This window comes from Neolamprologus multifasciatus, chromosome 12, assembly GCF_963576455.1.
Source record: "Neolamprologus multifasciatus chromosome 12, fNeoMul1.2, whole genome shotgun sequence".
NCBI lineage: Eukaryota > Metazoa > Chordata > Actinopteri > Cichliformes > Cichlidae > Neolamprologus > Neolamprologus multifasciatus.
The window spans coordinates 4,859,888-4,885,638 of record NC_140450.1 but is presented as its reverse complement, the minus strand read 5'-3'; the positions used below and the strand labels follow the sequence as shown (position 1 = coordinate 4,885,638).

General features: G+C 42.3%; 1 protein-coding gene across 8 annotated transcripts in view; it reads right to left on the bottom strand.

The window, feature by feature from the left end:
- Positions 1-704: 704 nt before the first annotated feature.
- Positions 705-25,751, bottom strand: part of LOC146506219 (ral guanine nucleotide dissociation stimulator-like) — a 65,878-nt gene continuing 40,831 nt past the window's right edge. For 5 of the 8 annotated variants that reach the window (XM_085181160.1, XM_085181153.1, XM_085181159.1 and 2 more), the window contains exons 2-18: positions 17,762-18,066; positions 15,941-16,015; positions 12,956-13,185; positions 12,592-12,716; positions 12,243-12,458; positions 12,052-12,155; positions 11,897-11,981; positions 8,601-8,678; positions 7,852-7,938; positions 7,705-7,737; positions 7,480-7,601; positions 6,727-6,822; positions 6,438-6,642; positions 5,202-5,276; positions 4,560-4,826; positions 3,400-3,514; positions 705-3,069 (exon numbers count right to left, since the gene is read on the bottom strand). In XM_085181160.1, the coding sequence (XP_085037286.1) occupies positions 2,894-3,069; positions 3,400-3,514; positions 4,560-4,826; positions 5,202-5,276; positions 6,438-6,642; positions 6,727-6,822; positions 7,480-7,601; positions 7,705-7,737; positions 7,852-7,938; positions 8,601-8,678; positions 11,897-11,981; positions 12,052-12,155; positions 12,243-12,458; positions 12,592-12,716; positions 12,956-13,185; positions 15,941-16,015; positions 17,762-18,066 (2,394 nt within the window). In that variant the 3' untranslated portion in view covers positions 705-2,893. The remainder of the gene's footprint in view (positions 3,070-3,399; positions 3,515-4,559; positions 4,827-5,201; positions 5,277-6,437; positions 6,643-6,726; positions 6,823-7,479; positions 7,602-7,704; positions 7,738-7,851; positions 7,939-8,600; positions 8,679-11,896; positions 11,982-12,051; positions 12,156-12,242; positions 12,459-12,591; positions 12,717-12,955; positions 13,186-15,940; positions 16,016-17,761; positions 18,067-25,751) is intronic. The other 3 variants (XM_085181154.1, XM_085181158.1, XM_085181155.1) reach the window with 2 other exon arrangements.

Sequence of the window (25,751 nt, the reverse complement as noted above, 5' to 3'; positions counted from 1 at the left end):
AAAACATGAAAAACATTTTCATGAAAGTGCAGTTTTTACGTCAGCGCCTGACAAACACGTCTGCTTCAAGTTTCTCGGACAACAGTCTCCACAGGGAAATGGGTCCACACATTTTTTTTTCCATAGTGTTCTCCCCTTTTTTTCTTCTAGAAAACAACAGTAAACAAACAAACTGTGAAAAGGCAGAGGACCCGTCTGTTCAACCTTTTTCTGTCTTTACATGTTTTGTTTTGTTTTTTTTGGCACATGTAGGGTCAAGCCTGCCGCCTTTGCTGCTCGCCTGAGCGATGAGCAAAGGGCGGATGTTCACTACGACATCATTAGAAGGGAATGAGACGTTTGGGTTCACAGTGCTCGACAGGACGCGCCGATCAACAGGCAGAGAGGGCAGAGTGAAAGGGTCGAAGGTCACAGTGTTCAACAGCGAAGGATTTCACGCCACAGCGGTAACAAACAACACCCACGACAGCCGGACGCCGTGCCTCCAGCTCATCATCACCATATTGCTATCACTCTTTTTTTTTTAAACAGGCGTTTCATTCATTTGATCGTTTGTACGTGACCTTCATGCAGATGAAAAAACAAACAAAAACAACAAAGGCAAAACATGGTCGCAGCACAGGCCAGATGTTTTGTTGTTGTGGCGATATTAATAACACATCAGGAAAAAGTCCAACCTCAGATTTTAGTGTGTTTCCGATGACTTTTGTTTTTAAATTTCCCATTTCCTCCACTTCCCAGAATGCTTTGCAACAGATTTTGATGTTTTCTTTTCACCAGTGTGAAAGAAGACACATACTCTGGTGTCATTTATTGTATCTAATGGCCAGCAGTGGGCGACGCCTGCAGCTGCAAATAGACTTCTATTACAGAAAATGACCACACTACTCACATGACCTATGACCTCAGGAAACAGTTTCCTCTTAAGTTTATGGTCTCAATTGTTAGATTCAAGTATTAGTGAATATAATATTGTGTAAGTCTTTGGAAACCATGGTCCCCATTAGAGGTGGTTGTCATTCCCTAGCCTGTGACGGCGTCTCTTAGTCGCTCTTATGGCTCGTTACAGTGGGTATGTCCATCTTTAGTATACAGTTTATGTTTATCACCTCTGCGCCGCTTTTTATTAGATCAGGCAAATGTTCTTGGTTAAGCCACATTAGTCTGGCATCGGTTTAGCTGTGATCAGATGTGTTTCTGCTGTAAGAAACAACTCAGCTTTGTCATTTAGCACCTGTGGAAATGAAGGAAATACCAACCACAAATATTTGAAGCAAGTCACCAAAAATTGCTCGTTAAAAAACCAGCGCTGAGTGTGTTTAAGGTTGGATTTTTACCTTTAAAGGAACAGAGAGCGTAAAGAGAAGAGTTTGTTCCCCCGTGTTGAGTCTGGCAGCGTCACCGTCCTTCGCCTGGGCGCCCACGCACGAAACATTCAGGAGCTCTTCTGTACGCTAACAGGAACAGAGAACCTAAAAATCATCCAAAGCTACTTTCGCCCCCCCCCCCACATGTACTGTTAGTTAGAGCCCAGAGAGGAAAGACTCTGCTGCCATCACAGACACGTAAAACCCCCAGATGATACCGCAGCGCTCACCTGGCCCGTCATGGCACATTTGGAAACTGATGGTTATGAAAGCCGAGCCGCCATGTTGGAAGCACAGCTAAAACAGAGAGTATCGACTCTTCCGGGCGGAAGATTATTTCTGTAATGCCTCGTGTCCCTCAGACGTTTCTGTGTTCCTACATGGCGGCTGGCGGTCAGTCGGAAGAGAAAAAACAAAAAACGTGAGGTGCAGCTCATTATGACGTCTTCAGAAAGATAAGTAGCAGCACCATATCAAAGAGAGAGATGCAAACAAATGTACAAAGAGAAAAGAACAAAGCGTCGAGTCTGTTAACAAAATCTCGTGGTCCGTTTGAAAAGAATATACTGCACAGATGGTGTTAATCGATATATACACTCAGTTTTTTTGTGTCTTGTTCTCAGCTCATGTTTCTGTCCCACTCTGTGGCATCCTTCTCCGTGTAGTGGTTACGATTCATTAATTAATAATAATAACAATAATAATAAAAAGAAAACAGTGGCATGTGATTCATGGCTGCGCCCACTGGTTTTGACACCACGTCTCTGTTTCAGGCCACGTGACCTTTTATTTTTGTGTATGTGTAACATGGCAGCGTTCAGGAGTTTATAGAGTCCAGATCTCTCCACGCTCGCGTCAGCGTCGCTGGTGTTAAAATGCTGAGGCGGCAGAGAGCGAAACCTTCAAGTGCTGCAAGTCCTGCAGGCACTGTCGACATCAGGGACCACCGGGGCAAAAGCGGTGGCGGCGGTGCGCTTGAAACAAAAGCTCCCTGAAAAAGTAGAATCACATTCAGACACCTTTCTGTCCGTTAGTGTTTGCTCCACGCAGGAGGGTGCGAGCATGAAGAGCGCAGAGTGATCACACAGGGGTGAGGCTCTGCAACATGGTTAAAAAAAAACAGGGGAAAAAAAGTGTTTTTGTCGAAGGTGCAGAAACGACCGATCTGACCAACTGATGTTAAGATGTAAACAGCTGTAAACGAAACGTAAAAGGACCGGGAGATCTGATGCTTTTCCATGAGCTGGCTGAAGCAGCCAACACGCCTCGTTTGTTCCCCCCACAAACGTGTCCTTCAGCCTTTTAACGTCCTCTCAGGGTCCCGACGACGCGACAGTTAAGTGTTAAGGTGCTCCTCTGCTTCCCGAGGTGCGCTTGGTCGTTCCTCCTCTTGCATGTCCAGTTTTTGTCTGAACAAAAACTCAAGCACCTGAGCAGAAGCTGACGAGCGGAGGCCAGAGAAGGTGATCGAGGACGAGGAAGAGGGTGAGTGGAGGAGGAGGAGGAGGAGGAGAGAGGAAGTCTCCTCAGAAAATCCCTTTGGCGATTTTCAGTCCCTTCTGTTTCATGCGAGGCAGCGTCGAACTGGCCACGTTCTTGGCCCGCATGGGCCGTGCCAAGCCGCGCTTTTTCAGCACAAAGTCATAGTTGGCAGTGGAGTTCATGGCATAGAAGACGTTGGCGTTGTCCGGGATCCGGAGCTCTGCAGGACGAGGTCAGGAAGAGAGAAGCAACAAGTGGTGATTAACGAGTTCAAGCAGTGTTATTCTCAGGGGACGTGAAAGAAAATCGATTCTTTATCTCTCACCACATGAGAAACTGTAAATATATGTCAACACATCGGCCATTAAATTCACTTTAAATTAACAACAATTAAGACAAAACACATACAGTTACATGTGTACTATTAATTACTCTCATATTTTTATGGAAGTTTTCACTGTGCATCAGGAACTTGTATCATAAAAGCAGCGTAATATTAAATTCACTGTTAAAAACTAATAATGAACACATGAAACAAAGAAATAATCACCTTTGTCCTCAGAGATTTTCTGCATGAGTTCGTATTCCTCGGTCTTCTCTCGCTCCAGATTGTGTTTGATCATGGCCTTCCTGATCACCGCCGGAGTCTTGTCCTGACTCGTCACCTGAATCGCAGACAGAACATCAACATCTGTTCCTAACTATTAACCATCACTTTACACACAGAGAAAACTCTGACTTCACTGCCTCTTAACCCTTTAAAACCTACCATAGAACCAAGTCCACCAGAGCTTATATTATATTTTTACATGCTGTGGAGCCATTTTTGGGAGCATTTCAAGTTGCTATACATCAATGCAACCATTATAACCCAGATTTTAATAATATGTCTTCATTAAGTGCATAGTGATTACATAAATTGCAAGAAAGTGCAATAAACTACAAAAAAATTGAAAATCGTTTTTGTTTTTTTAACATATATTTCTAGTTAGAGAAATTTAAGAGGCTTATCCCTCAAAACTGTAAATACAAAAAAGTTGCACAAAATAGTTTCCCACCACAGGAAATTTATTTTGAGTGTCTTCATAGTTTTATTTTTGAAATACACCAATTTTTATATACTGCAGGAAAAACGAAAATAAATATTATAATGCAAATTTGCTAAAAAGCAGCTTATGCATCAAAATAAACTATTTCCAGCAGTGCAATATGAGTCCTAAGCATCCCAGAAACGACACAGAAAGTCATACAGTCAAAGATAACTTTTAAAAACACCAGTATAAGCTCATGAGGCCCTGATGGTAAAAAAAACCCTACATTTCCAAGAAAATGACGTCACTTCCGGTTTCGGGCAGGTCATGGCGGACATGCGATAGTTCACGCTGACGTCTATTCCAACATAGGAAGTGTTATGAACAGCTGATCGGATCGGCAAAGCGTGTTTCTGGAATATTATGTTTTTGTTGCTGCAAGTGCTTTTTATGCAGTTTTTGCAAAGCTATATGTGGAAGGAAACTGTGACCGAGGACAAGCTGATGGCATAAGATGTAAGTACAACTCCTCCGGTTTCATATGCAAAAAAAATTATTGCGCTAGCTCACGTGGTTGCAGTGCTACAAGGATTTAAAAGTAGTTGCACAAAACGGAGCGTGCCCGCTCTGACCGGTTTTAAAGGGTTAAAAAGCCTGAAAGCTGTTTTTCTGCTCTCACCAGGATGCTCTTATACATGTTCCCGTTCTCCACGTCCAGGCTGACCCGGATGATGCAGCAGTCGTCCACCTGCTGGTTGTACAACGGCAGCGACAGAGTCGAGTAGTTCGACACGGCCGACACCGAGCGTTTGTGTGAGCGCGAGGCCGACAACGGGGTGGAGGAGGAGACGGAGGAGGAGGAGGCGCTGCTGGAGCCGGAGGCTGAACCAGAGCTCGAGCCCATCCCGGACGTGTCCAGAGACGACAGAGACGTACATTCCCAGAACTGAAAGGGTATCAGAGGGAGAGGTTAGTGGGAGAGGCTGAAAAATGAAGCCAATGCTGAAATAAAAACCTCATGCAGTTCCTCTAAAGACCACTTGAGGCTCCAAAAGCAAGTCAGTCCCCATCAACGCTTCATGTTAAAGTTTCCAACTTTACATGAACATGTTTACAGCTCCAGTAAGCAATTCTGGTATCTGTAGCTAATTTTCTTCTTAATAATAAGGGGAATTATTATTGGACAATTATTACTGAGCAGGTTTGCAGCTTTCTAAATCGAGTACCCCACCCTACCCCACCCTGTCTGGTTTGCAGACAGTCATCCAAGCCATTTCAGGTTTTCAGTGTGAAATGAACAGAAAAACATAGCAGCCGTTACCGTTGAGGTTGTATCTGCAGCTGGAGCTTCTCTTCCCAGTGCTGAGACAGTTAGTTTCACCGAAGGAGTCGACGTCTGGAGGAGGACAGAGGAAAACAAAACAGAACCAGTCATCGCACGGCCCCAGACCACTCTGACACGATGACAGCCATTATTTGTCTCCACACAGGACACAGAGATCACGCTCAAATCAACTGAACTTTAGGTGGGAACAAGTGTGCTCTGTGAATAATCCCTGTGACTTAAGGACTTAAGCTCCCAGTGTGGCTGTGGGCTGGGAGTATTTCTAAGTATAACACTGTGGAACTCACGTGTTTGTTGTAACTGTGAGTGATCACCAGGGGGCAGCGTGGGCTTCTCTTACTCATGTTTGTAGAATTTCAGCAGTGAAGTCAAACCCAGCGTTAAACTACATGTTTATAATTCCTAGAGTTCATATCGTCTTGATTTTGAAGGCTAAACCTTGGTGTAGTCACAATGTCACATGATTTCAGTACAAATGACTACAGGTCCCAGGCCTGGTTTCCTGTTCAGTTTTGGTGTGTTTTGGTCCCTTTTTTGATTTTACTGATTTTCTTTCTTGTGTTTACATTGCCTAAAGCAGCGGTCCCCAACCACCGGTCCGTGGCCCGTCGTTTGGTACCGGGCCGCGAGAGTTGAGGCTCAGGTGTGAAATGTATGGTTTTCAGGGTTTTTATCAGTTTTCAGCGTTATTTTGTTATCGTTTTTATCGTTAACTCTGTTTTCCTGGGTCTTTTCACGTGTGTTATGAATAAATCTTCTTTTTTCAGTACCGGTACTAGTTTCATTTTGTTGTATTTATCCGCGACACCTTAAAGGCCGGTCCGTGAAAATATTGTCGGGCATAAACCGGTCCGTGGTGCAAAAAAGGTTGGAGACCGCTGGTCTAAAGTGTTTCCTTGTCTTTATTTACTTTTGTTTTGTGTGTGTTTGCCCTTCACTATCAGACGCTCCTTCTGCCCTGTTTTGAATTTCCGTTTTGTTTTCCCCGCTGAAGTTTTCTTGTAGTTTGTAGCAGTTAACATTGTCCAATAAAGGCTCGCCCTTTTTTATTCAGCCTTCTTCCCTGTCCTCCATTTGAGTCCTTCTTTCGAGTTTTATCCTCAAAGTAAAGACTTCAAACATGAGGAAATGTTTCCAGCAGATCCACTGTTGTTTTTTTCCCTCCTCACAAACAGCTGCTTAAAAGAAAATACTATGTGCAGCTTTTTCTACCTTTCTCTCGTGTCCCTCCGGTGAGTCTGACAGGAAGCTGGCGTTCACATCCTCCAGGTCTGATCCGCTCGAGCTGACAGAGGTGACGCTGAGAGCGTCGCCGCTGTCCCCCCCCCCTCCTTGGTACGGCCTGTAGTGCGAGTGGTCGAAGGACTTGGAGTGAGAGCCCGCGGCGCTGCTGCAACCGGCCTCCGTCAACTGTCGGCTGCAGATGACACCGGAACAGGAGGGTTATGAAAACAAGACTGGTGGTCAAGTTTAAAACAACGGCATTAACGCTACGACTTACTCGCTCCAGCGCTTCATGATTCCTCCGTTCTTCTTGCCTCGGAGCGTGTTGCTCGCCGACTCTGACAGAGGCTCGATCTCACAGGACAGATTGTAGCTGCGGGAACAGGAGGGAGTCAGGACGGCAAGAGAGAAAATGGGAATTCAAAGACATAAATTCAAGGATGAGATAGGATAACACGGTTAGCACCGATAACACTGAGCTGGGTCATTCCACCTGCAGATGTGTAAATCTGGTGGGTTTTACCACTTCGTCATTTTTAATGGTTTTGTATTCTTTTAAACCCCTCACCGCCTCCTCTGAAATGATATTTTCACCATTTTCATCAAAACGCACAGATATTTTAATCCTGACGGCAAAACCGAGGACAAACTGAATAACCCACGCTTCATGCTGGCAGCCAGTGCTGTGAATCATTTCATAAACTCCTAAAAATCTTGGAACATGTGAACATTTCATGTGTTCCTGCCAAAACTTGAGGGTTTATATATATATATATATATATATATATATATATATATATATATATATATATATATATATATATATATATATATATATATATATATATATATATATATATATTAGTTTTATATTAGTTTTTTTTAAAAGCACAGCACCAAGTTTTGTTAAATTCCCCTTTTCACTGTCAGAATTGATGACTGCAGATATCCAACCGCCATCAAAACAACAGCCAGATTTCCTGCTTTCCTCCGGGGTCAGAGACAGAGGGAGGAGCCTCTGATGACTGACCTCTCTGCCTCGCTGTATTTGTCCACGCCGGCGAACCACTCCCTGAAGTGGCTGTCCTGAGTGAAATTGTAGTTGTTGGAGGCCAGCTGGAGCAGTTTGATCTGAGCGATCACCTCGAACTCCTGCAACAAGAGGGCAGAGCCAAAAAAAGGGTTTGACTTTGGGATTTGGACCGGCAGATTATTTTTGATGATGATTTCAAACAAACAAAAAGAAATAATTCACCTTTCTTCTCTTCTCGAAGTTAATCAGACCACCCTGAAAAAGAAGAAAAGAAATTATTAGCAGTGATAGAAAATAAAAAATACAAACCCAGGAAGGGTTAAAAAATCCAAAAATCATCACAGTAACGACTCCCATCTGACGTCTGACCTCAGTGTAATCCTTCATGGCAGTGTCCATCATCACCAGGTCCGTCAAGAAAGTCCCCAGGTAAGGGATCGTCCCCTGCATCACTCCCTGTTTACGTGGAGATGAACATGCATTTAGAGTGCAAGTGACCATTTCTCTAGAACAACGTTATTTAAACCAGCGTTTCATCAGTAAGTAGTCCTGCAAACTGCTGCAGAAGTTTAGGCTAATCACTGCTTGTTGAAATTTGTAAGAAAACTTCCAGAAAGCTAAATTTGAAGAGCAGCTGGCAATCCCCCATTCAAAATGTGATTGTACTCCTTAAGTGGATTTGAAGGGGATTTGATATAGAGTACTGGTTGCTGCAGATGTGCCTGTTAGCATAAGAAAAATAAGTAAATGGAGGCTGACTCAGCGCCTGAAGCAGTGCTTTGGTGGAAAAGCATCAAGCAGATAGCATGTGGTCAAAGGAGCTTGCAAAGAAAAGCGTCTGGACTTCTTTAAGTTGCTTGAAGACGTTTCACCTCTCATCCGAGAAGCTTCTTCAGTTCTAAGGTCAAATGGTGGAGAGTCCCAGATATAAACCTAGTGGGAGTTTCCCCCCACAGAGGGACAAAAGGACCCCCTGATGATCCTCTAATCGCCTGAGCCAAGGTGTGACACTGGGTGTGGGTCCCAATCAGCCAGGGTTTCGGGTGCGCTCTTAGTGGGGACTACAATGACCTGGATGACTGAGAACCTTCACAGACACAGATAGGATGTGGTCTCACCAGGTCTCTCTGCTGCTGGTGTCTCCTCTGAGCGCGTTTAGGGTTGATTTCTAAAGTTGCAAACTTGGAGGTGCCCTCCTGCAGAATAAACAACACATGATAAGTTTTTGTGGATGCTAAAAATCACAAATGGGCAAAATACAGGCCAAACACTAAAAATACCCAACCCTCCTTCCACTAAGGCGCACTTCTGCAGAAAAACAAACATCCCTGTGCTACATAATTCAACATCAGACACAGTTTATCCCATATTGTGTTCCTTTAAACGACTTCTGAATACACACATTTCTCCTGTAATATAGTTAGATTCATTTTTGTTGCGCGTTTCCCAAAACCACGAATTGACAGTAAAGTAAGGGATTACTATTGCAAAAACGGTAATTAGATTACTGTTACTTTCCCGTAGGAACACTGCGTTACTAAAACCGTGATTTTTTTGTGAGAATGTCTCATGACAGTGACGTAAGCGAGTGCGACGTTCGTGACAACAGCTGTGTGCAGATCAACAATGGATCATATATCGAGTGCAGAGAGAGTATGAGCGTGCAGCGTTTAAAGCGTGGAAGTACTGACCTTACTTTGAGTTTGATTCCATAAAAAGTGACAAAAACATTAGTGTCGGTTGTGCGTGGGAAGAAAACTTCTTTTTACAAAAAAACCCATAACTTCCGAGCAAGCACCGAGTAGCTACGACGTAATGGGAAACTCACAGAGAAACTCGCGGATTCTTCCACTGACCGCTGCACACCTGCACCAGGGTAAACCTCCGCCTACCCCACTCCTGCTTTACAGGTGAAAATAGAGCAACAGGACCGCTAGTCTTTGACTTTATTTATTTTCTGCTGTGTTTTACTTGCATCTATTTGAAAGACTGAGTGTAAACACAAAAAATATTTTATCTTATGTGCTGGAATGTGCAGAAAATAGGTTTAAATGTCAAACAAATTTCTTCCAGTCAGAGAATGTTGCATATAATTTAATTTTTGCTTGATGCATAAAGTTAAAAGATTAAAACTAATAAAACAAGTTTTAAAAAGAGACTTTTCCATTTGATTACATTTTGTATGATGATTATGCAGAAAAAGTAGAATTTATTCCTGTCAGTAGCACTCAAACATTTCTGGATTTTTCTCAATAAATGTACATACTCTTCACTCATCGTAATAAGGATGCTATAAAAGAAAGTGTATTTCATTCCCAACTTCTTCTAATCCACATAATTCACACAGCCTGTTGTCCTTCTGGGTGTTTTTAAATCTGCGAGGGGAAAATGAAGCATTTTCCTGTTGATTCCTGTGTAATTAAATACCTCTGATTAATTTATTCATCTCCTCTTCAAAAATATCAAGTAACATTCATGATAAAATGTTAATATACACACACCATGGCATGAAGCTGTAGCAGAACATATAATGATCTTTATATGACTGCAGATACCTGTAGTTTATATACAGTTAATAAAGTTTTAGACATTTTTGTCTTTGTCTTTCCAACACAAATCGAATCTAACCACAGAATGTGTCACACATCTGTTTTCATTGGCTCAAAATATGACGACGTTACGGTTCACAGAAAACACATGTGCCGTTTGGTGATTTAAAGCATGTGTAATGCATCCAGCTGGCCTGGAGGTCAGGGACGGGCAGGCGGGGCGATTTTTAACCAGGAACCTCCCTTCAAGGATGTTTTTCTCCAAAAGCTTTTTAACCTTCATATACTTCGTTTATGTGTTACAGCAGATTAGATCTTTAAAACTTGTTCTGACATAAAAACTAAAACATCTGCACGACCTCAAAGTAAAAACTGGGAGGAAATCCACCTCCTTGGCGTTCCTTGCGCATTCCTCAGAGTGATGTAATGCCTGGAGGCCTCCGGAGCTTCGTGCAACTCGAGCCAAGCGAGTCGAGTCAACGCGGCCTGGCCCGAGCAGATAGACGGAGGCGACGCCCTGAGGTCTGCTTTCACATATTGGAGCCGTTATCTACACCTGCCAAAGGGTTCCTCCCTGTGACGTCAGCAGGGATTCCCTCAGCGGACGCCGCGGGTGTTAACTAACTCAGCATTACATCAGAAAACGTCTCAGGTTAAAAACAGGTGATAATTCACTCTCTACCTTTACTCTGACTAAGCACAGCAGACTGAACACTAAGAAAGATCACCTTACACACGGGTCAAGAGGACCTAGTTTGTTCAATTATAAGAACACTGTCATCAAAATCCACCAAAACATCAGTGAATGTGTTGAGACGGGTATATTTTTATATCCCCCTGTGCCTTAGAGATCTATTTTCATCAACGCCTATTGAAATATAAATAAATAAATCACACCATATTCCTCATCACCACGAACACCCACATACACCGACTGTCCTGCATCGTAGTACATGGTTGTTTTTCAATCCAGTAAATGTCAATATCGTGCATTAGTCAAGAGTTCTGCAATTATTTACAATGATTACGAGCTTTTTCCTAACAATTGAGCAGTCTTTATGAGCGTGCAAAAGTCAGAATGTGACAACTTAAAAACGTGTTGATTGTAAGGACAGCGCTGCAGCATAAGTGCAACTAAATCCTGTTTCCGTCTAAGTTTCTTGTGCGATAAAAGCCAAACATCCCTGCTGCTCTTCAGTCCTTCTGTTCACAAGCAGCAGCTACTCAAAAGCGAGTTGGTGTAAAAGGCAGAGGAATTAAAACAGCTTGTTTCAGACAGAGGATGAATGCAAAGCCCCAGTGCAAGAAAAATAATCCTTATTTTGACCTGTGAATCATGCAAAGCTTCTGTAGTAAAGTCAAAGAGTAAAGACGAGCAGCGGAAAGCACGTGCAGCCTGTTGATCTGTCATCGCATTTCCTGCTCACTCAAATATCTTGAATTAATGAATCAGCTCCTGCTGACCTTCCACTGAATGCGTCAATACGAGCTGCAAAACACCCTGAAGGTGTCAACGCGTCTCTGCATTAAACCCACTATATCGCACTAATGATGACAGCAACCTGTCAGCTGCACAGAGCCCACCCTGGACATCGTATATGGATCCTGTTGTCCAAAAGTAACAGAACAAGGTGCTCTGATGTGCAGGAAGCTTGGCTGCAGCTGTTGTGAGGAAGGATACTGACGGTAAAGGGTCACCTAGCCGTGCATCCTCCCGCCGCCTGCTCAGCTGCCACGTGTCACTGTTATGTAACTCATAAACTGACTTGTCTGCGTATTATTGTGAAAATAGTTTTTCCTTCAGCGGCAAAATACACCTCCTCCGTTTTCACTGTGTTATGTTTACATCTGTTGCTGTGACTCACCTTCACCAGCAGCTCTCGGCTCAGGGAGTAATTGTTGTCGTCAGAGAAGATCTCGGACAGCTCGCGGAAGGTTCGGAAACTTTCCCTGTAGGCGGACAAAGAGGTCAGCGCACAACAATCACTCTGCAGAGCCTGCAGGCGGGCACGAAACCTACCGTGACACTTCCTCCCAGGTCCTCTTTAGGCGGTGGATTGCGTTGCACTGCAGGGCGGACAGGATGGCTCGCAACGAGGAGAAGTTCTTTAGTATTCGACACTCCTGAAAACAGCAATCGTTCGGTCAGAAACAAACCGAAACGGCCGTCGGTCCCAAGTGCACATGAGCTCAGCGAACCAGAAGTCTCACCCGGGCAACTTCTATCCACCTCTCCAGCAGACGGGCTCTCTGGTTGGGCTTCAGTGCCGGGTTGCTCAGGCAGGTGGTGATGACACAGTTGGTGACAGAGTTGAATTGGGCCACGGTGGCTCTGATGGTGGGAGCCAGGTGCTCCTTACCTTTCTTATCCCGCTGAGACCAAATCCCCCCCAGGCAGTGGTAGGGAACCACCTTCTTGAACAGATCCTGAATGGACGCAGAGAAAGAGGCGAGTTAAAATCGATACTTATTTCTAATTTAAAGAGAGGAGGTGCAGATATGATCTTAAGAATCAACACCACCAGGTAACTGTGCTGAAAGGGACAGGACAGATTCTCACCGCGTCCATGAGCGTGAACTGCTCTGCCACCATGATGGGGTCAAACGACAGGAAACTGAAAGCAGGAAGCTCATCCTCAAAGCCGCTCTCTTCCTGCGTAGCGAAAGGGCAGCCGATGTGTTCCCCTAAAGAGAATAAAAATATATATTTTTCACACAGCTGACTCCACCTGAGCTCAACGTTAACGCAGCTCCTGCACTTTTTCTGAGCCAACACTTTCTTTGTTCTTTACAGCAACAAATATCTCAGCGTTTGAACTGAAACTGAACATTTAGAGCCACCTGAAATGTGCACTGGTTTATTCTAACACTTCAGTTTTTATTACTGTGGGACCACCATTCTGGTATGTTAAAGGAGTCCCTGCCTGCTCTGGTGTCCCTCTCTTGTCCTGCCTTCATACCATCAGGATCAGGCTCACACTGCTGTCTTCGGTGGAAGTGGGCCAGCAGGTTGCGGGCACGGCGCTCCAGGTCCGAGCCGAGGAAGTGGAGGTGAAGGTAAGCGAGGAGCTGATGCAGACACTCGTAGTTTGGAGGGGTCCAGAAGTCCTCAGAGTACTGGTCCAGCCACGCGCCCAGGATGGACGAAACAGTGCTGAAACACACAGGAAATAAAATATAAGAAAAGAGCCTCACTTATCTGAGGCTGATAATCGACTTGGCTCTGAAGTGGCCTCCTTAGGAAACCCACAAAGCAACAATATGAAAGTAGGGCTGCCACGATTAGTCGACTAGTCACGATTAAGTTGACTATCAAAATCGTCGACGACTAATTTAATAGTCGACGCGTCGTTTGAAGCTTTGTAAGATCACAAAAGACGCAGGAATAAGTAGTAGGATTTAAGAGTGTAATAACGGGGGCGCGGGGGGCCCTCGGGCCTCCGGCCTCTGTGCCTGTGGCTCGGTTCACTCTGGCACAGCTGGCTGCCGGCAGAGCCGGCGGGCACGCCGGTGCAGCCCCCTCTAGCTTCTGCCCGGTGGCTACTGGGTGACCCCTCATCTGGGGATCCTCAGCCCTTCCCATGAAGGTGGCACGGATGCCCCTCCGGTGGTCCTCCTTGGGCTCTTGCACTCTGGGGCCTCTGGATGTCTGGGGCCTGGATCTCCTCCATGCCTGCTTCATGCCCTGGGGGACGGGGCTATGGCTCTCTACATCCTCTAGCAGACCATTACATGGGGAAACCATTTGAATACAAGCGCGCCGATCCACACAGGTGTGCACATGGGTGTTCACTATTCGTAGACTTAAATCACACCTTTCTTGGCTGCTACTTCAAAGCACATTGTGCGCTGTCTGTCCTGCGTGCTGCACAACAACATTCAATATTTAGTATTTACTGCTGTTTTCACTTAGCTAGATTAATGCGATGGTGTTGTGTATAGTATGTTGCATTGTTTTGTTTTTTTTTTTTTGCTTGTTTTCTATTCTTTTTCTCTCAACAGGTGATCCCGGAGATATTTTTTCTTCCCCCCTTTCTCACTGTCCCTCTCCCCTTCTGTTTTTCTTTTCCTTCCTCTTTCTTTCTCCCTTTCCTATCCCTCACTCATGTCTGTCCCGTCTGTAACAACTGAAAATAAAATAAATAATAAAAAAAAAAAAAAAAGAAAAAAAAGAAAAAAGAGTGTAATAACGGACTGAAACAGAAGATGGCAGCACTGCATGTACAAGGATGCCAGCTGCCGTTAAACCCAGAAGAAGAAGTAGCTCTGTCCCAGCTCCGTTTCCAACAATGGCGGCAGCTAGTTAGTTTTAATGTTACTCTTATTATTCTTTCTGGGTCACAAAATAAACGTTAAACATATTTTCAGGCGAGAATGTAGCTGTGTAAACCTCAAATATCTGCTCAGTTTATCAAGACACCACATATTTTCAAAAGCGCTCCGACGTTTTCGGAGACGTCTGTTACCCACTAGCTCGATAGCTAGCCGGGGGCTAGGCTCACTAGAGCCGCTGAGAACACCGGACTCCCAGCAAATCAACCCACCGCTGTCTTTCGCTACTCAGGTTAAACATATATAAGTCACTTAGATAACTTGTTGTTATTGTTTGGCTTTTTTCAGTATTTTATTTGTTCCTGAGTAAATCGGTTTGGCTGAGATTAAAGTTATAGTTTTTACACAGCTGAATAAACATCAAGCAGACAGCTGATTATCAGAAGTGTGAGATGCTCGAGAATATACTCTGGTGTCCTGTTATATTTTAGATAGCAAGGAGTTTATTAAACTTCACCGAAACAATCTGCAAATTTCATTAAAATTTAATAAACTATTATCTTGTCCTTATTTTTAGTTAGCACATACCTTAAACACTTAAAGCTTTAAGCTAATGATAGTTATATAAGAGCAGATGCTGCTGGTGCAATAAGCTGTACGTTTTACATCCAATGGATGATGATCTGATTAGTCAACTAATTGCAAAATTAATCGGTGACTAGCCGACTATCAAAATAATCGTTTGTAGCAGCCCTGCATGGAAGTAGAAAAACTGAATTTATAGAAAGACATTCTCACATTTTCAATTTGAAGGTACGCTTGAGAGAATTATCTATTACAGTATTGTAGTGTTTATCTGAACTGGTGACTCTTATGGTCAGGTTGTTTTTCCATCCTTTGTTATTTCCATTCTTCCGATTCAAACTAAATCTAAACAAATATGGTTTCTGTTACACAAGAGTAAAAAAAAAAGCCCTGTTTTTCTGAATTAATGAGCCATCTTGAAATCCTAAAAGAGCCTCTACTGCTTAAAGCTCGATGTCATTAACATGAATGACCCTCCACTTAGTTTAATACAGCTTTATTTTGGCTTAGATTTGAAACAATGGGACCTCCAGGCAGCTTTGAGTAATACAGCCTTTATTCAGGATATAAGGATGACGCAAATAATGCATAATGCATTATCATAAAATGCATTCAGGGTCACTACATGGCTACAAGATGGAGGAGGTGGTTTTTACTCACGAAATCATGTTCCCAGTACGCGGATTTGAGAATCTGAAGATATCTCATTTATTTAGAAAAAAATTAAAACTGCACAATGTTTCCATGAAGTTTAAAACAACCTGAAGTCAATGGGAGCATTTCTCAGAAAACAGTGGCTTGACTTTAAGGATTTAACTAAAGCTCTTTTACAAGAGAATAAGAAAGTGAATAAGTTGTTTATTTTTCTGTGATTTATCACATTTTTAGGGCTGCCTGAACCCAAACAGCCCCCTCAGTCTGACAGGTATCCAGCCACGGGGAAGAAAAGGATCTCTTTAAGCCGGGGAGGAGGGGGGGTTGAGGCTCGGTGCTATGAATGTACTCTGTGATTAATGTTGGAAGCTCGACACTGAAGGTCGCAGCACGCTTACTTTCTCAGCTCTGTGCAGTCGTCCTGGGAGACTCTGTGTGCTGTGGCTGCAGGCACATTTTGGAGCTTGGCATACCTAAAAACAGAAAGAAAAAAACACCACGGTTTCATTTTATGAACCAAACTAATGAACAAAACAGCCAAAAAAGAAAGAAGCTTCAGTCTGAGTTTTCATGTCAAGGTTTGATGGCTCTCTCTCTCTTTTGTTGTTGTCGTTTTAAAGCACAGGGGCATTAGTAACAGTATTTTGTAATACTGAGCAATATTTAAAATTATTCTGAACAGAAAAACATGAAACACTCAGAAAATGTCCGGAGGCAAACTTGAACCCACGCCCCTGCAGTAGCCTTTGGCATGTGTTTTCAGTTTTATTTGTCATATGCAAGTTAGCACAGGGTCAACATTGCAATGAAATGTGGTTGACGAGCAGCAGTCACTCAGCAGCATGATACAGTAGGAGAAAATAAAATAAAATAGAAAAATAGTAAGGGGCAAAATATTAGAGAGACATGGTAAAAGAGAAAAGATGACTAAATATATATGTATCTATAAATATAAATATATGTACACTAGTGATTAAATAAGAAAATCTTGAAAAGAAATATGACGGGAGGGCAGATGGGATATTGCACAGGAATGAGCAGCAGAAAATTACAGTATTGCACTTTTAAATATAAATATCAATGACAATAAAGTGAAGTGACCAGTGCAGATTAAACAGAGTACTTGTGAAGCTGCAGGGTAGCTTCTGAGTGCTGTGTTGTGTGTGTTTAAGTGTTGTGGTTGAGGTGTCGTATGGCTTGGTGGTAAAAAACTGTTTTTAAGTCTTGTGTGTCACATACGGTGATCCTGCTCAACTCATTGAGCCTTACTGTCATCGGCATCTTTTCATTTTTTATTGCCGTTTTATTATTGTATCATATTTATTTTTTACTACATTTTGCTTTGCAGTAAAGCAATTGTAGCAAAAGCACAGGAGTAGTAAAACTAGTCGTAGATGTAGACCTCTGACCGCTGCGCAGGGTCCATCCACTAAGTGCACGATGGCCGTTTAAAAAAAATACAACTTCACAGCACAAACGAACACATTTACTACAAATCTGCTGTGTATGTGCAGTTTTTCCCTTCATCACAACTGCTGGGCGGATATATTTTTTTTATTGGCTTTTCAGGGGTGTGGTCCTTTTGACTGACAGGTGTCCAGGCGCAGGCAGTTGTCCCGGGCCTTATCTCTGTTAATTCGACTCACTTAACTGAAATTTTCAACTGTGTGTGCTGTTGGAGCCTTCTGGATAATTTTGCATTGAACAGCTGAATTAACACTGATATCACTCAGGGTACCAGGTTCAGCTTTTTTGAGAGAAATTCTAGTAAATTATAAGTCTGTTAATTAATGTTATGTCAGTCCTCTGTATACAGTGTGTAGGCATGATGGGGTTCATTTACAGTGTGATCATTTTGGTCCTTTTGGTCCTTTATAATAATAAATAAATAAATAAATAAATAAAAAAATAATAATAATAATATAAATAAATAATAAAATAAATATCCCTTGTTTCTTGTAATTTGGAGAATTTATTTCTAAGTAAATTTGCTATTTTAATCTTCTGATATACTGAATTTTTTCTCTGTTTGTTTTATAATAATGGATCTGAGCATGATTATGTGTCACAAAACAAAAATCTTCAAGTAAAGTGTCTAAAATTTGTACTTAAACACAACGTCTACCTCAATGTATTCATCTTCATTTCTGATTAAGAATTTAAATCAGAAAAGCACAAATCTGTTTTTCCGTCTGGTGTGTCGTCTGGTGTCACCGTACCTGTTGAGCAGGAGATCGAGCACCTGCTTGGTGGTGGCGAAGGATCGGTAGGTACAGAGGAAGATGGTGACGTAGGTGGAGTCTTTGCCCTTGAACGCCGACACCATGTACTCCACCAGCCTCTCCAGAGTGCCGGCCTTGATGGTCCGCACCTTGCAGGTTTCGTAGAGGCTCAGGGCGGAGTCCGTGTCCACGCCCAGCCATCGCTGCCCTTTGCTGGCCGACTGGTGAAGCTGCACCTTCCTCAGTGTGATGGTGAAGATGGCGTCCTCCTCGGCCTCCTCGCCGATCTCCTGCGTCGAGCTCTGAGAGGCAGACAAGGAAAACAAAACATTTTACTCCAACTGTCCACTTTGTTCGGGTGAAATTCTGTCCCAGGATTCACGGCGGTTTCTTCGTGCTGGAACAAGCGCTTCAAATAAGTGTTTAAGGGACCAGATTAGAGGGAGCTGGAGGCTGAGAGGAGCAGCCATCTTTACCGTGCAGAACGTGGAGTTAAAAATGTCCGGCATCTAATTCCGGGACTAAACCCTTTAATTACGACCATCTGTGTGACCTGGCCCTCTCCTTTCTGGTCGGTCCCTCTCTCTGAGTCATACTTCGTGAATCATGTGCGTGCACAAACAAACAATAGCTTGTTACCAAACAGAGCTTGCTGGATAACTGGGTCGACAATACAGGCTGCAGCCTGCATTTACCCAAACGGGGAATTAACACAAGCTGCTTGTTGCCTGAATGAGGGCTCTGTGGGCCGCTGCAGGTCACCACCCACGGCAGTTTGTTGTTGTTTTCTCCTCAACATGAAAATTGAAGATGAAACAAACCATGAACTGTGACGCTGACGGGGATCATCATAAAGTAACGATGCGAATTCCACTTCACCTGATGCCTCATCAGCACCGCTCGCGGTTACACAACAGAAACAAAAGTTACCTCTGACGGCTTATAAATTAGATCTTTAACACTAATTTCCTTGAAAACACCAAACTCTAGCTTAGCTGCCTACAATGCATCATGCACTGGGATAGTTCTTCAGCCGGCCTGCAGTGCTGTTTCCCCATCTAGCTTGCCCAGTTTTAGAGATATCAGCAATAAGGATGTCTGCCTCTTGAATTTAATTGACCTAAATGGACCTTTGGAGGGTGACTTAAACATGTAAGCAAAGATCAGCTCCCAAGCAATAAAGATGAGAACATAATCAGATGAGTTCAGTTTCAAAATAAGAGCAAGAAGCACTTTTTTCTAGTTTTCTAGAAACCTGATTTTTCTAAAATGCTAAATTGAACAACCGAATATAGCTGGACTGTCTGCGAGTGGGGAAACACCCCTATAAAATAAACATTAGCTGTTTGAGAGCCAAGAAAGATGAACATATTAAAACCTAACAGGAAGAGCTGCGGCGGTGTGAATCACTATGGAGGAATGGCATGCAGTGCCACAGTCATCTGTCACGGCCACTTATCGTGGATCCTCAGAGAATTAGTCATTCAAGTCCATTTCCAACATCTCAGCTCGGGGCTGAGAGACGCTCAGCTCGGTTTGGAGCTGTAATTAAATGTCAACAAACAGCTAACATTCTCTTAGTAATAATACAAAGACTAAATTGGGAGAAACTGTGATATTTTACGTATTTTACGTGTATGGAGTGAAACAGTAACAGTTAATGGCCAAAGAATAATGAGCATAACCGTGAGCTGCAGCCCGATCATTTAGTGTTATGTCTCAGAACCAGCCTACTAACAAACAGATTATGGACAGACGGCGATGCCATTTCACACACTTGATAACCAACAATGTTTTCATGAACGCAGAAAAAAGACTCAAATCAAACTGGCTCTAACTGGGATATCTAACCTCTGCCCAATAAACAAGAGTCCTGTACACAGAAGGTGACCTTCAGTAACCCCGAAGAGACCCTGACAGCTGAGGGAGGGTGTATGTGACAGATAAAGAGAGGAGACAAACCCCTGGACTGCTGTAAATCCTGCTGGATGTAATGGCCGAGGCACAGCTGCAGCTGAGAGGCTCAACAGCAGGAGCGGCTCTTATCAGCCAAACCGCAGAGGCCGCGCCGCCATCACCTCCGGCCCGAAAAATGCAGCGCTCAAGGGCAGCTCCTCGCTCTATCGCGCGAATCGATTCCCAGAATAATGCTCCTATTCATGTTCCCGTAAGTGTTGCCATGCAAACCAAACAGTCCGTGCTAGTAGAAAAATAAGTGATGCTCTAAAAAGGGGAGTTCAATGCCATCTCGAAATGGCTTCAACAGAGGAAGCTACCAAGTGTGAAACACCACTGTCTATTTCAACATGACTAGAAGCTGAATCTAGACTCAAAATGTCGGTGTAAATGAAATCTTAAAGTTCATTTGAAGGTTTCTCCAGTGAAAACGGACAGAAATGCTCGCGTCAGTGACTCGTCTGGGTCTCAGCTGCACAGCTGATACGTTGAACACCTTGTGAACCATCTCGGAGCTCAGTATGCTTTAAAATTGAGGCTTAAATCTAGAGGTGACCCTGCTTTTGCCATAAGAGATTTAGTCTTCAGTCTGAAAACTGGGGTGTTTTCCTACGAGAGCCAAGAAGCAGGTGACAGCGTTTTCAGTTTTCCTCTTAAACTGAAAACAGTTTAACAGTTCGAACATTTGGGCTCGATCACTCTCCTTGTAAATAAAATGAGAAAAAAGTTTATTTTAAATCAGGTTCAGTTGCAGTTTGACTTAATCAGCATCGTTTACTGATGTAACAGCTGATGAACAAAAGCACTGATGAGACATTCAGTGGGGGGGTTTCTCATAGAATCTCATAAATCCAGAAGCAGCCCTTTTCGTTTCACTTACATTTATCTTTTCCTCGCATTCCTTCAGCCTGACTCAGCGTTTCATCCATAAAATCAACACCACACTGCGTTTTAAAATCCCTGCTATAAACAATTAATGACACGCCAGACAAAGCAGGGTCACAGTTAGATGTTAATTATAGAAATCACACTGAAACAGAAGCACTGATTACTTTTATTTATAGAATCCAATTTATCCGCTGTGGCTAAAAACAAAACTAAACAAACTGCGTCACAGTCATTACAGCAGAGGAAGGGGTTTTGGTTATTTTTAAATTTACCGGCAGCTCTCCGGAAGATAGCGATGCAAATTTAGTCTCTTAGTGTTTCCACTGAAAACTACACGATGTTCAAAGTGAATTATACAAATTATTTCTTTTATCCTGATGTGTCAAGATGTTCAGGCAGAGTCAATTCTGGGAAATAACTTGATACTTATTAATATGGCATGTGGATTTTATAGTTTAAACAGAACCTATTCTGCTTATTTCTCTGAGTCGACATTCATAATAATCCTTGATCATCTCATGCTGGACCTTCCTGTCTGAAATAAGCAATTTTAGCTCCTCTCTTTTAAAGATCATCCTCCCTTTATCACGGCTTTCTTTCATTGTTTAGCCCACTTTGATCACAAAGCAGGACAAGGTGGCTAATGCACAGAACATGTACCATATATTTCTCTCTGTCTCTGTAAAAAAGTTGTAAAGCTTATGAAAATACAGTTAAAAGTCCAAAATGTATGCTCTCAATCACATTTTCCAAAGCATGAACATACCCTAACCCAGTGGCTCCCAAACGCTTTTTTGCTAGGTCAACCTTTGCACTGATTAAAACATATTCAAAGTGAAGTGGCTGTCTACAAGTAACATACAGTGATGATGCTGCTGCTATCATTTTAAGAAAGAACTGATATAACTGTAAATATAATCTGGAGCATCTGAGCTGAATAATATTCCTCAAACAGTGCTCTGAATCAGTTACACTGACGATAATATAAATGAAACAACTACAGAAGGGAAATGTCTGGCATCTAGATACAGCCTCCTCCACACTCCACATTCACCTACACCGTCCTGCTGTGAATGACCATGAATGCAAAGTGGGCTGGAGGAATGTGAGGCGAGTAAAAGTGTCAGGACAGAGTCACGAGGCAGGGAGGATACGTTTCCAGAAGGAAGGAAAAGGAAAATTAAGCCACATAATCCTTGTTTTAGACTTGTTTTAATGCTCAAACAAACTGGTTTATATTAAACACAGTGGGTTTTTTTCCTTGGCTTCCTTTGGCCTGACTGTTGCCCGGTGTTCCAGTACAGTCGGCTCAGCCCTCACATTAAATGGTAATCTTACCACTCGAATGTACCAAAGCAAAATCCTAGTAGATTTACAGAGGGCTGAAACAAAAGAGGCTTGTCCAGCTGATGAGGGTCGTTTTTAAGGATTCCTGCTGGCCAAGAATACCCAAGAAGGCACTTTGGTCAAAGACTTTTAACAGTTTTTAGTTGCTGGGTAGTTTTTAAACTTGTACTTTTAAATAAAGAGGTCAAACCAGCATTCGTGATGGATGTTTCCAACCATTTTGAGTTCATCTTCCTGCTTCCAAAAAACTCTGGTGTTTGTTTTTGTTTCCATGACAGATTTTGAGGTTATCTTCTACCCTGATCCAAAACATAAACTTAGATTATAAACTTATTACCACTGACAAAATGACCCAAGCTGAAAGTAAAGGAGTTTCAAGATTTTCTTCGAGTAAAACTTTATTTTAAAACTTAATTTTTATTTAAATAAAAACTTTATTTAATCTGTAAGTATAGATGGAGAAGAGCTTCTGACTGCATCAGTATTAGGCACAAACACCTTGAGTGACTTTAAGGGTTACTCCTGCATGACTCCATCCAAAAAGGAAAATCACCAGGATTCTAATTTTTTAAAAAGTAAACCAAATGAGAAACGTTTTTATTGATTACACAGTCAATTCAGGAAAGTTCACATATTTTCTATTAAAAAGGCAGCACAGACTCTTGCACTGCCTTAACTACATGTGACCCAGATATGCTTACATGCACAGTCATATCAAAGGGTGAAGGAAAAACAAGGAGGCGACAGTTGGTGCTAAATTCTATCTTCAGCAGGACGAGGTGACTAACTCCTTCCTGCACCTGCCATGGCAGGTAGATAAGTATGACTGAACATGGAGGATCGTGTAGCTTTTCATGATTTAATAACGTAAAACACAGACACAAATGTATGCACTCAGCTGTGTGTTCATGTTAATTAGGGATGTGAATAGGGCTGTTCGATATAACGATATATATCGGATGACAATATAAAAACGTCTATCGTTTCATTTTACGCTATCGTTTGTTTCGTGGTGTCGCAAAATACTGTTTACGGCAATATTTTTTCATCGTTTTGATGGTCGCTGTAGTGGCTATATTAATTTGTTAAAGTTCTCTCTTTCTCTTATATTTAATATAACCACACTATGGACGGACAAGCGCCTGTTTTATGCGTTGTCGTTAGCAACAACGACGGTAACAGCGTCGCGTGTCCGCTTGTTTATGTTCCACATAAACCTTTCACAATAAAGCTCAAGATCCTGTTGAGACTTTTCAAAATAAACTGAATCGCGTGGAAGAGCAGATTATTTACGGATGAGAAGTAAAAAAGAGCCGCCAGGTGCTAAAAAATAAACCTTATACTCAAACGTTAGAACAGGCTTTTCCCCGCAGCACGCCGTGTAATAAATACTCACAAAGAAAACGGCGGCCGTTACAACTTATGTCTAAAAATGGATCGTTTCATGCATCGGTTAAAACACTCGACTCCAGCTACACGACGCCCAGCTGGAAACACTTCACGCAAGTCGAGCTGCCCGAGATTCATAGAATTTACAGAAAATGTTAAATTTTTGTGATTTATATCGTTATCGAAGATAGATGTCTTATATCGGGATATGAGATTTAGGTCATATCGCACAGCCCTAGATGTGCATAAATACTCAAACAGACATTTCAAAGCTGCGATCTTTGCTCATCTCACACTGTGTATGTTTTCAACATTATACATAGCCCAAACATTTCAGCAACATTTAAAACACGATTCAATTAAAGGTTTCGTATAGCTCTGAAAATATACAAGAAATGTTTATTTGTCTAATTAAATCTGTGGATTTCAAGCGTGCTCAGTATTAAACATTTTCTAAAGGGATTCTGTGTTTTTAGACTCTGCAACTAGTCTAATTTCATAGCAAACATCCCTAATGCTAATTAGTTTATAATACAACCATAACGTGTTAACTGAGAAAGGCAAACCATGAAGTAACAAGCTTTGGATCATAATTTTCCTGCTTCCCAACAAGTTTTTATGTCTCCTGATCATAAACATAACCTTTGTTAACAAAGCTCATAGCCCTACCAAAAACAATGGCCACACTTCTAATGACCCAAGCAGACGTAAACAGGAACAATTCTCTATTGAAATTAAAAGTTGGAAGAGTCGAGAGCATCAGCATCAACTCCCAGCCTCTTCACAGCAGCCGGCTGACCTTTTCATTAGCTCGAAAAGACAATCACATCCCAAAATTTAAAAAAAGAAAAAACTTTATCTCAAATAACAAACCTCCTTCTTTCTATCTGATAGTGTATAGGCTTTATAAACAGCTAACTGGCACAGGAACAGGCTAAAATAAACATAAGGGCTGAAGTAAACCTTGAGGCTGCGCCAAACCCCCCCCCCCCAAGGCCAAAGAGCCCTCTGGGAGTGTGTTCGGAGGAGTGAAGCTACAGGGCTCATCAACAGCAAACACACCTGCTTCGAAAGTGACCATTAGAAATCCCCTCTGAGGCAAAGTCTAAATGCAGATCAAGAGAAGCTCTCAAGAGAAAACCTGCCCCCTCCCCCAAAAACAATCAACAGCTGAACAAAGGCAACAATAGCACACGTCCATTTCAACTCCACGGCACAAGCCGGTGACTTCCCCTCGCTAACAATGAATGCTGAAAGGCGGTGAGATCATTTGGAAGCGGGCTAAGACACAGAAGAGGGGAGGAGGGTGTAGCCGAGCTTTTTAGCTGGTAAACACTGAGGCATTGAGGGGGTCTCTGCGAGCAGAAGGCTGGTTTATGCGCCAAGGTCATTACTCATCTCCCACTGATGCTTCTGAACAGCTAAAGTATCAGGACGCAAATGCAAACATACAATACAATTTCCAACTTCTCTTTAAAATAATTTGTCCAAGAGCTGATGTTCTAGTTTTAATCAAGCACCCTGAACACTACAGCAGGTAGACATGCAGATACTTTCTTGGATAAGACAATAAATGTAACCAGATGCTGGCAAAGTCACGAGGCGACCAAAGACTTTAGTTCCCATCCAGTGCAGCAGGTAGATATTCAAATAACTTTCAGGTGTTGGCAGCAGAGAGAAAATGAGATGACACTGGGATGTATAATTAATTTTAAAATCAACCTAGGGAACGAAGAAATAAAGGAGGTCAAAGATTTGAAGTTTTTAGGAATAATCTTAGATCCACATCTTAAATTTGACAAGCATGTAAAGAAGATCTCTAAGACGGTCAAGGCTAATCTGAATTGTTTTAAGTTAATTCGGCACTATATACCCACTTCAGCAGCTCAGTTATTTATGCATCCTATGATATTTTCTCATTTTTCATATTGTATGACAGTTTGGACCCAAGCAGCACCATCTACAATTCAGCCTCTGGTGTCCTTATAGAACCAATCTTTAAAAATAATGGATAAAAAATCTGTTCGGTGGCATCACTGTCACGTTTTAAAGAAATATAATCTACTTAGTTTTAAGAGTTTTAATCATCTGTGTTTTCTTAAATTAGGATGGCCCCAGAGTGTCTCAATAGATACATCCAGAGACAAGATAGTAATCGTGTTACTAGGAGTAAGGTGAACGGCAACTGCAAGATATTATATCGCAGATCTACATTCGGTCAGTCAGCTTTTTCCATAAAGGCCATCTGTGGAACACACTTCCAACCGATATCAAACTGATTACAGACATGAGATCTTTTACATTGAAGGTTAAAGTTTGGTTAAAGGGAAATCAAAGATGTAGTAATTTTATTTAAAATTATTGTCGAGAAACTGTAATTGTATTTATGATGTAATTTGGTTTTATG